General features: G+C 40.2%; 3 protein-coding genes across 3 annotated transcripts in view; all 3 read left to right on the top strand.

Annotated features, from left to right (window-relative positions):
• Positions 1 to 3,935, top strand: part of pask (PAS domain containing serine/threonine kinase) — a 12,136-nt gene extending 8,201 nt beyond the window's left edge. Inside the window, exons 12-20 of the mRNA XM_062429240.1 lie at positions 199 to 788; positions 894 to 1,036; positions 1,248 to 1,415; positions 1,521 to 1,646; positions 1,767 to 1,901; positions 2,007 to 2,206; positions 2,457 to 2,590; positions 2,718 to 2,867; positions 3,261 to 3,935. Of these exons, the coding sequence (XP_062285224.1) occupies positions 199 to 788; positions 894 to 1,036; positions 1,248 to 1,415; positions 1,521 to 1,646; positions 1,767 to 1,901; positions 2,007 to 2,206; positions 2,457 to 2,590; positions 2,718 to 2,867; positions 3,261 to 3,427 (1,813 nt within the window). The 3' untranslated portion in view covers positions 3,428 to 3,935. The remainder of the gene's footprint in view (positions 1 to 198; positions 789 to 893; positions 1,037 to 1,247; positions 1,416 to 1,520; positions 1,647 to 1,766; positions 1,902 to 2,006; positions 2,207 to 2,456; positions 2,591 to 2,717; positions 2,868 to 3,260) is intronic.
• A 577-nt stretch (positions 3,936 to 4,512) lies between these two features.
• mterf4 (mitochondrial transcription termination factor 4) lies at positions 4,513 to 8,159 on the top strand. The gene is made up of 4 exons (XM_062428914.1): positions 4,513 to 4,545; positions 4,812 to 5,244; positions 5,730 to 5,914; positions 7,321 to 8,159. The coding sequence occupies exons 1-4, from the start codon at positions 4,519 to 4,521 to the stop codon at positions 7,705 to 7,707; spliced, it is 1,032 nt and encodes a 343-aa protein (XP_062284898.1). The 5' UTR covers positions 4,513 to 4,518; the 3' UTR covers positions 7,708 to 8,159.
• A 1,200-nt stretch (positions 8,160 to 9,359) lies between these two features.
• On the top strand, positions 9,360 to 10,307 carry LOC133990565 (probable G-protein coupled receptor 148). The gene has a single exon (XM_062428915.1). It carries the CDS (start codon positions 9,360 to 9,362, stop codon positions 10,305 to 10,307), a length of 948 nt encoding a protein of 315 aa, XP_062284899.1.
• The last annotated feature ends 566 nt before the right edge of the window (positions 10,308 to 10,873 follow it).

The raw sequence follows: 10,873 nt of genomic DNA, 5'->3' as shown, positions 1-10,873 counted from the left end.
AATAACCCTTAGATGAGCTTCAAAGCTTCAAAATTCAAGGACATTGCAGTTTGACATCAGGCAGACAACAGGGAACATTCTTCAGTAATCTCCATATTTACCTACCTCAATATCTTAAAATAATTTGATCTGGATATATTTATGTCTGAAAAGATATGCCAGTCTAGTGCCATAATCAATTGAAACTCCATTTCTCAGGTCTTCCTCTGGATTCTGTGAAAATTTTGCCGGCCATGGTGGTTCTGGTCCATTCCAGGCAGAACACTCTCCTTCAGCACACATAGTCAACTCAGCCAGCTGTTTCCTGGACTTCAACAGCAATGGTGATCTAGTGACCCGAGCCCTGGCCGACCTAGATCTGAGTGGTAGTACAGAAATCCTCAGTGGCAGAAGTTACAATGATGATAACCAACACTCCATGACCTCCTGCGATACAGCCGAGCTCCTGCGTACACCCTCCCCATGTGTGGTAGGTTCTGATCAGGAAACTGAGCCTGTCGAGACTGCCGACGCTAATGTAGAGGCCAGAAACGGCTCAAGTGAAGAGCATCTTGAAACGAACCAAGACAGGCTGGATCAGTGGGCAGCTTTCTCTTCAGTTGATAAGGAAAAGAGCCAAGAATTTTCTGTGCAAATTAACAGTGCCATTCAGTCACTGATAGACATTCCTGCTACATCTACTCCAAAGAAAAAGAAGGTAAATGGACACACACTGTCCTCAGACTCTACACAGATACTGGAGGGGCGATACGAAGGAAGTGGATACCACAGAGATGGCACGAGAGTAGGTTGGTACTAACAGTGTTCACTGTTATTCTAATTTCCTGATAAAATCAACAAATATTGTTACATAAGGCAACAAGACTATTTATCCTCTTTTTTCATCTTTTCAGATGTGCAGTGTGATGTTTGCAGGACTGATCTTCCTGATGGACGCTCTATGTTCTGTGTGTGGATAAGCAGGCCTGGTCAGCAGAGGACACTGTTGCAAACATATGCATCACTGCACAACGAATCAGGAGCTAATCTAGGGGAGGTCAGTAGTAGTAGTGGCAGTAAAGCTTTATAGTGAAAAGTCAGTATGGCACATTATATCTCTTTATCTAAATATAAAAGTGTTGTTCTCCTAATCTCCTGCTTTCACAATTTTATTTTACAATTTAATTCCTTTTAGTTGTTCACAGCCGTCTATCTACATATGAAGTGTGCATTTATCTGCCTCGTTTATCCATTGATCCATTCTTCAGAGGATTGGAGAGGCCAACCATGGAGAGGCATTGCATTCCACCATGGACTTGGATCACTCTCGAGCCTGTGATGGGCAGTTTGAAGAAGAGTACAAGCCACTTAAAGCTGTTGGTAAAGGAGCCTTTGGTTTTGTCTGGAAGGCAGTAAGACACTCTGATGGACAAGAAGTAAGAAAACACAATTTCTGTATAAACAGTGTTTAGCAATTTTTAGGTATATGAAATTATTCTGGTAAGATTGTGATGATATGGCCAAATTGTTGAAATTTACAGGTGGTGGTGAAGTTCATTAGCAAGGCCAGGATTGTGAGTGACTGCTGGGTAGATGACCCCATGTTGGGAAGAGTTAGCCAGGAAATTGCCATACTGACACGAGTGCAGCACCACAACATTGTCAAGGTAACTTCACATTAAAACACTTAATTCACAAGGTTTTAGGAACTGTCATTAATGATGTTAAATGCCTTTGTTCTACAGCCATATATATATCTGTGTGTGTGTGTGTGTGTGTGTCACTAGGTGCTGGAGGTGTTTGAGAATGGGTATTACTTCCAGATGGTGATGGAGAGACATGGAGATGGTTTGGACCTTTTTGAATTCATAGACATGCAGCCAAGGCTGGATGAGCCTCTGGCCAGCTACATCTTTAGACAGGTATGTGAAGGGATAGTTGGAAATATCATCTGACAGGGGAATGGATACTGTAATTTGAGAGGGTATTTGTTACTTGTTAAACTGCTGGTTTTCTCTCTTTCCCAGCTGGTGGCAGCTGTCTTCTATCTGAGGAATAAAAACATCCTTCACAGGGACATAAAAGATGAGAACATAATCATTGACAAGTGTTTCCACATCCGACTGATAGACTTTGGCTCTGCTACCATGATGGCTCCAGGGAAGCTCTTTTACAATTTCTTTGGCACTCTGGAGTACTGCTCCCCGGAGGTGCTTCAAGGAAATCCGTATGTACACAATACTAGAGAATCACAAGTGATGTTTGCTCCTTTATTTTTAGAAACAGCCCTGTAAACCTGCAGTTGACCTGTTAACTATATACAGTTAAATTGTATGTAGCCTCAAAAAAACACCAATCATGAAACTAGAGAAGCCATTCACAGAGAACACAATTTTGCCATGTTTGCTTTTTGCCAGATAGGAGCTTGTTTTGATAATATGGTGCAATTAATCTGTGTCTTTGCCTTCTTTCTGTAGATATGAAGGTTCAGAGCTGGAGATGTGGTCTCTGGGGGTTTTGCTCTACACTCTGCTGTTCAGTGAGAACCCCTTCTGTGGTGTGGAGGAGATCCTGCAAGCCAAACTCAAGCCCCCGTTTCCCCTCTCTCCAGGTATACTGCTGTGCTACTGGCTGGAAATAGTTTCTATTTCACCTTGTCATTGGCTGCCACAGAAAAACATCATTTCTGTTTTCTTTTACAACTCTGTGCTGAAATCTCTCTCTGTCTACAAACCCAGAGCTGCATGGTGTGCTACGTGGGCTCCTGCACCCTGATCCCACCCAGAGGATGACACTAGACCAGCTGCTGCTGCAGTCGTGGATCAGTCAGCAGATTTCCCTATCAGAGTACACCTGGACAGAGGTGGTCCTAGATACTCAGAGTTATTGTGAGTACACTTTAACACTAAGGTTAGACCAACAATAGCTAGGTTTGTTTTCCACTTCAGTGTAATTTGGCTTCACCTCTGATCCGTGCAATGAAATATTTGTTTATTTGTGCATTTCATTTATTCATTTAATATGCAATTAATTTGTTGACATCCAAAGATTGTAAATCTATCCCAAAGTTTACAATCAAGCTTGAACAAGCTGCTTAACTCATCTAATTCAGTAATTCAGTGTGAGGCTCTCCATGAAAGCTACTGGTGGCATTAATTTAGCAACATCAAAACTGTAGCAGCAGTTTAAGTATTTTTAAGATCTGAATCATAATCTGTATTCACAGCAGTCCATATGAATGATAATGATTCATGAACTCAGAACCTTTTCTAATTAAACAGGCTCTCCACAGCAACAGTCCAGTCCCAAAGCATGCATCGGGCAAGGCTTGTTTCCTGATCACGGTGATGAGACTCTTCCTGATGAAGAGGAGGAAGATGAGGATGAGCGGTTGTCAATGGTGGCCCTAGAAACAGAGCTTCAGAAGTACCTCCATGATTATGAATGAATGAAAACTAGGAGGAACCTAACCGTCCGTCCAACTTTTAGTCTGCAGTGATTCTTAGAGGACACAAAGTGCAAAATAAGAAAATGGAAGCTTGTTTTAGTCCATGGCAATAACCAAACACTGCTCTGTCTAGTGTAAGTCTTTTGGAGAAAAATATATCTTTGCCTTTTTGAAGTGTAAGGTGCCTTCCTACCACGTATAATGAATATAATTGCCAAGCTGTTTGGTTGGTCAAATGTGCTGGTTGACACATTTGTGATTGCAACTCAACAATGCAAAAGTATCATAATGTAGCAGCAGTTTTTTTGTATTTTTATTTAATCTATTGTATTTATTCTCTCACATTTGGGAAGATTTGAAGCATTAGAATCATAGTAATAGTACACAGGGATCCAGCTTTGCCACCAAAATCCACCTAAGTGACCACAACGTTGAGTTGTTTACCTCACAGAAACCATATAGAGAACTTGACTGGAATAGTTTTCCTGATCCAGCTTTTGCTGGTGATTTTAATATTGATGTTTTAATTAAAATTGTAAGTATATTTACAATATTTTATCTATTTATTTTATACATTAATAAATATTTGACCACAAATGCTTGATTTATTTATTTATTCTGTGTAATAAGGACTGTGGGATGTTTTTTTCACTCCAATGAAAACCTTGTACTTTACATCCTTTTTATGTAGTGTGTAAACACTAAATCAAGGTAATTTTTGTTTGTTTGTTGTTGTTTTTTTTATCTTGCTATTCTAAATAACATCCACGATTTATTTCCAAGTCAACTCACCATACAAACTGCAAATATATTCATATAAATGGATGTAGATGTAGATTTATAGATAAACAAGCTATTTTTACCTTTTTCAGCTAAGAAGTAGATGTACCCAGGTATTAGGAGGACTTGAGAAAAATTCTCAGGTGTTCCACCCATATACAGTATAATATACCGTCATCCTCAAATAGACTACTATTGTGAACAAAATACTCTACATGGGCTATATAAAACAGCTTTTTCGTCAAGCACGTAGCGGAACTATTGTTCTCAAACCCTGTTTAAAGACGGAATAATATCTACGACGGACAAGCATGGGCACCAGCGTTGCTGCGCGTCAGGTGAATCTGAATGCCACAAAACAACAGTTTTGTAAAATTATTTTTAATGCATTTCTTTGCGGTTGTAAGACGTTTTAAATTGTCCGCTTACTTAAAAAGTGTAGTAGAAAATACAGCCGAAGTTTTCCACAAACTGCTATAACCTTGATGTTTGCTAACTCAGGCTAATGATAACAGAGCTGGTTTTATTAGCATCTCTTTTGCTTACTTTCCCTCTATAATTGTTCTTTGGTCATAATAACATAACATATTTCACTGTTCCATAGGTTCTTCGGTGGACTGTAAAAAATGCCACCTCCTCTGTATGCAGTCCACTCCAGTTTTGGATTAGCCCCCTGCATCCATTTTGCACCCAGTGTAGATTGTTCTGTTCATCCAGCAGCACTCTGCTGTCAGCGCAACGCAGCCATGATGCAGCTCCTCTTTGCAGCAAGCCGGTCACAGAGCTGTCCCTGCGCTCTTTAGCTAATATGGGATTCACAGACATCCAAGCAGAGCAGATATATGACTCTGTGTCCAAAGCCAGAGGGGGAAGTACTGCCAAACATGTTCTGTCAACTCTCACAGCTCTGTTTTCCATGGGCCTCAACCCCTCCAGTGTGCTGAAACTGCTGGAGAAATGTCCCGAACTTTACACTGTCAAGGAGCCACAGCTTCAGCAGCGCATAGACAACCTGCGGAAACTAGGTTTAGTTGAAGGTGAGATCATGAACTGTATGCAGCAGTGAGTCATAACATTGTTAAAGGACTGCTTTAACCCTTACAGTTTATACTCCGACCCTTCACAGTATTCATTCATAAGTTGTCTCTATACCAAATTTCTAAACCACAAATCAATATAGTTCATTCATAAATACCTCATCAGTCATTAATATACGGGTGATTACCCCCTAATGAAGCTGTTTAATGTCCAGTGTTACTTAAAACAGCCATAATGATTTGAATGTGAAGAGAGAAAGAACATTTTTTAATGGTATTTTTTAATAACTATGGGTCAAATATAACCCAGACCACCCTGTACATACAAAAATATCTTAAAAGTCTTAACATTATCAGGTGATTTTACTGCTCTCAAATGCAAAGACAGGTCAAAATTGACCCAAATAGTATGTAAGGAATAAAGCTATATGTATTGGGTTCTCTATGAATAATACCGAAATATTTCCCCTTATATCTCCCTACAGGCAGTCTACAGAGAACGGTGTCTCATCACCCTCAGATCCTGACTGTGCCTGTGAAGACAATAAAAAATGTGGTGGTGTTCCTCAGAGAGAATTGCCTGTTTACAACACATCAGATCACAGACATCCTCAGAGATAGTCCGGCCACACTGCAAGAAAACCTCGATCAGCTGGAGTACAAGTTTCAGGTCAGCATTTAGACCGATGGAGAGAGAAATGAGACAGTCAGTGCGGATGTCTCTCTGTGGGAAGTGAAGAAGGAGTGTTTCACTGACATTTCAATGAGACCTCAAGGATATTTGAAATGAGTCAGTGATTCATTAATTTGTAGATCAACAGAAAATTAGTAGAAAGGAATTTTGTAAGTCTGTAATCAAAAACAGCATTCACTAGTGTGAGCTTCTCAGATGTGAGAGTTTGCTGCTGTTCTTTGGGGTTTGGGCTGTTGGTCAGGAAAGCAATTTCAAGATGTTACCTTGGGATCTGGGAAACTGATGAGCATTTTCAGAGTACACAATTGATGACTTAAAATAGCCATTGGATACTTTCTATACACTTTAGATCAATTTATTAAGAATTAACAAGAAAATTAAGAATTAGTTTCTGGCCTCATTGAAACACACAATTTAGTTGAACTTGCCACTTAGAAGCAGGCTACAGTGTCCATGGTCATTGCTGTTCTCATGGTAGACAACAGATTTATTGACTTCCTCAAAACTCGACCAAACATTATGGCCAAACACACAGTAGCTGTAAAAGTCAACAAGCCTGTAAAAGGCCAATTCCAAGTAGATACCAATTTTAATAGATACTTTCATGGGGTTTTTCCCCCAGTTAACTTGAGTACAATAAATAAATTTACTCAACCACTTGCAGCAATGTATATCAATCAGACTACAACTGGAAAAAACAGACAGGAAAATGTGTTTCCATTGTTTTAGGAGTTGTTTTTTTTCCTCTGAATTGTTTGCTCAATCAGCTACAATTGGCTTACATTTTTCCGATTGTGAAGACCCACTTTATTTCCTTTGTGCATTGCATTCTGGGACAATAGTGTACACGAACAGCACACTCAAAATCAACTGTGTCTATCGTGCATGCTGAGTTGCTTGAGTTATTTAGTCACTTTTCCAGTGTGAACATCTCATAGTCAACACATGTGTAAAGGCAGTGTGTAGTATAGAAGAGGTACAGCTGTAGTACTCCCTCTGGTGGCCATAATTGAACCCCACAGCTCTTAGGCAATACTTGTTGTGAACAGACTACAGCATTGTGTTATCAGTTGTATGACTTGGCCACAGAATAGTGCAAAAACAATTTATTTCAGGTTATGATATCATTTCATTGAGCTGATCTAACAGCCACCTGATCAGTTCAGATAACAGATCATTTCATTTTGTATCCGGAGAATATTATGTCATATCTGCTGAGTTACTTTTTATTATCTATTTATGAGTATATTGTTTTTGTGTACCATCTTAAATTCTAATGAAATATTTGTCAATATCTTAGTTTTTAGACATTCTAAACTGATAATTGCAGTTTTTTCTTGTTTGATGCTTTTAACAATATATATGTATCCATCTCTCTACAGTACGTCTACTTCAGAATGGGAATCAAACAGACAGAGATGCTGAAAACCAGGTTATTCCGTTTCACTCTGGATGAGGTGCGCTGTCGACACACTTTTCTGGAGCGCAGGGGCTTGTATCAAACCCCAGACAAGAAAGGACAGACAGCCGTCATCAACCCCAAACTGGACAGTGTCCTTAACATTGACCTGGACACCTTCCTCTCAAATGTTGCCAAGGCATCAGCGGAGGAGTATGATGTGTTTCAGAGATTGATGGCGAGAGAATGGCAGGAACAGGAGCATTATGGCAAAATCGAAGCTGATAGTGATGACAAGGAAGAAGAGGATGATGACGAGGAAGAGGAGACTAGAGGCAAGAGTGGCTACAGCAAGAGAAAAAATAAATGACAGTGAGGGAAGGACTGAAAGAACTGCGAATAATTTAAAAAGCAAATTATATGATTACAGAACTGACAAAAGGTATCAATTGATTGTTTGTTGAACTAAGGTTTGTCATTGGGAACCATAGACAATTCTTATCTAAAACACAACAAAAGTATTACCTGGCTTGTCCTCCATGAACTGTGTGAACCCTAGCTGGTGTGAAGTTGATTTCTGTGTTTATGTAAATGGCCTCATGCGGAAGTGAGATGCAGTAACGTCCATGTTACAGCTCTCAGATGTGAACATGGTGAATAATGTATCCCATATATTCTCTTAACAGCCCAAAAAACACTTTCCTTAAAGTGATCTGGACCTGAAAGTAATTTCATGGGCTTAACTGTGTTGATGCTTGATGTACTGGCATTAAAAGGAAATGTGAAAGTAATCAGTGTAACCTAGATGGTTTTCAAATAAATTCTTACAACAAAGTCAGATTTCAAACATCGAGGGTAGTTGATATTGGAAAAGCAACAGCATGTGGAGTGCGAAGGGGACGGAAGCTCCACCCTGTTACTATGTGACGGCCAAGTGGTTGTTGCTTTCTGCATCCCTATGTCATCTGTGTGAGTCAACAAAGAGTACATCAGATAAGATCAGTGGATGACTCAAGTCGAACAAAACACCCATCGATTTTACAGAAGCATTAAGCCTAATGGATGTGGGATGCTGACAGGTTTTTCTGCTCTGGACATCAGGTAAGAAAACTCACCTTTGGTCAATCAATAATTCGTCAAAAGGTGTGTCTAAGCAAAGTTTGAACTGAACCAAGTGACTTTTTTGTTCGTCCTGAGTGTTTGACCATTGAACATTAAATCTATTCCTGTTCATGAAGGGGATAGTGGTGTGAAAAGTAATCAGAAATGAAATCCTGGTGTGCTACTGGATACCTTAAAGTCTAATTTGTGAATGATAAAATGAACTAAAGTCAGGTTTAATGTTAATGTTTAAAATATCTTTAATCATTTTTTGTAGTTTTTCTTGCATTGAGTTGATTTCCAATTTTTTAAAGAATTTGCATCGATTTGCATTTGCTTCGCTATATATAACACTCATGGGGCAGAGTACATGGCTTGGCGCTGTTCATATTTGAATATTAGCACAAAAATAAAGTAGTTACTTTACAGTATTATAACTGATATGGACTGAATTAATTTAAACTGTAATGTAAAATGCTGTAAGAAGGCCTTTACAAAAGTCATATAAATGCATTTTTGATGAAGACTGAATCAGCTAAAGCATAGCTTGATAGTTATAAATACATGTTTGTCCAGCCGGCAATAAATCAAGATGATTGACACAGTAGGCTATATGGAAATATTGTTTACAGTCCATAGTTCATAATGCAGATTTACTGCTTTTATTCTCACTCCTGAGAAGACCCATGTTTGCTTGTAGCTGTTAAAAGCTTGCAGCTTATATAAAATAGTTCCCCACCCAAGTATGATACTGCATATTTGTATGCATTTACATACATGCATTTTTAAGGTGGTCCACTCTGTTTGTTGATCATTTATGGCTGCATTTTCATCCACAGGAATCTGCTGAAGGAAGTAGTCTACACCACAAAACACACCTCAGTTAAAGCATCTGTGTCTTCTTAACTCCTCAAAGACAACATGACATCAGAATTTTTAAATCGTACACAGATATGGGTGGAGAGCCTGCAGAGGTGGCACCTCGAATTGTTTGTCATCCCTACCTCTGTGATCACACTTGCCACTCTGCTAACCAACCCTGTTCTCTTGGTATGCATCTTTCTGTCCCGTGTCTTGCGTCAGGAGACGCGTTACCTGCTGGTGGCCAACACGCTGACAGCAGACATGCTCTTCCTCATCCTCAACCTGGCCACAATGATTTGCAACGCTGTGAGAGCTGAGGTGTCCTGGCTAGTTTGTGAGCTGGTCACAGCTGTCACTGTTACTGCCTACTGCTGTGCCATCCTCACCGTCACCCTCATGGTGGTCGACACCTACACTGCCGTTCGCTGGCCACTCCGTTACCATGACCTTCTTCCGCCTGCCCGTGCCCACTGCATCCTGGTGGGGGTGTGGGTTCTGGCAGCCATTTGCCCATTCACCCTGGTGATCATGGTTGAGATGAAGAGGGGAAACCCCCACGAAAAGGTGGCTGTATGTCTAGCCCTCATCTCCCTGGGCTTCATTGAGTTCAACGTGATAGGGATTCACATCTACTTCTTAGTAGCAGCACTCATCTGCACCTTGCTCATTTTTTACTGCTACATTCGGCTCTACATGGTGACGAGGGCCCAGGGTATCTGGCAGAGCCGCTTCTCTCGGGCCCGCGTCACACTGCTGGCCCACGGGGTTCTACTCCTACTCTACTTTGCCCCCGGCTTTGTTTTCACCCTGGAGCTCTACCTGTTTCAGCGGACAGACATAAGTGAAGATGTCCTTGTGTGGGTCAGCACAGTCAATATGTGCGTTTTTATGTTACTGCCCAGGGCGTTTGCTCCATACCTGTATGGGCTGAGGTACAGGGAGATCTCTGATACTCTTGTGCAGCTGTTGAATCGGCACAGACTCAGCCAGATCACAGTAGCATAAATGATTCTTCAGAACTGTGAAGTATACATATGCATATGCTTATTTCAAAGAATTTCCTGTTTCCGTTAACTTAAGTGTCTGTCTCGCGTGAAACATTAGGGCACAATGGTCATTGTTCCCTGTCCCTGGCAAACATGTGTTAAGCATCTCTTCAAAGTGCCCACCAACAAACAAGCTCAAGGATTTTTGAAATTCTGAGAGTCGGGAATCCTCCTGTGCAACCCCCATCCCCTAAGTAAGTGAGTGGGTAGCCACCAAAATGTCTATCATTTTGTTTTCACATTTTCTTTCTTTATTTGTTTTTTCTGTAAATGTCAATATGATTGTCTAAATGCAGTTTCAACCCACTCTCCACAACAAAAATAATTGAATTCTGATGGAGAAATACTACAGTTCTCTCACTTTAAATTAAACAAAACAGTCACATTTAAGAACAGTGAGTCTTGTTCAAAATAACATCAGCTTTTGTGAAATGTAAATGAATAATTCAACATCCCTGACAATTATCTTCACTCTTATGTGATTTTGTATGTTTAAAGCACTTGACACCTAAATCTGCTGAACTC

The sequence above is a fragment of the Scomber scombrus genome, chromosome 11 (assembly GCF_963691925.1).
Source record: "Scomber scombrus chromosome 11, fScoSco1.1, whole genome shotgun sequence".
Lineage (NCBI taxonomy): Eukaryota > Metazoa > Chordata > Actinopteri > Scombriformes > Scombridae > Scomber > Scomber scombrus.
Note: the sequence above shows the minus strand (reverse complement) of the source record. Positions and strands in the feature narration are given on the sequence as shown.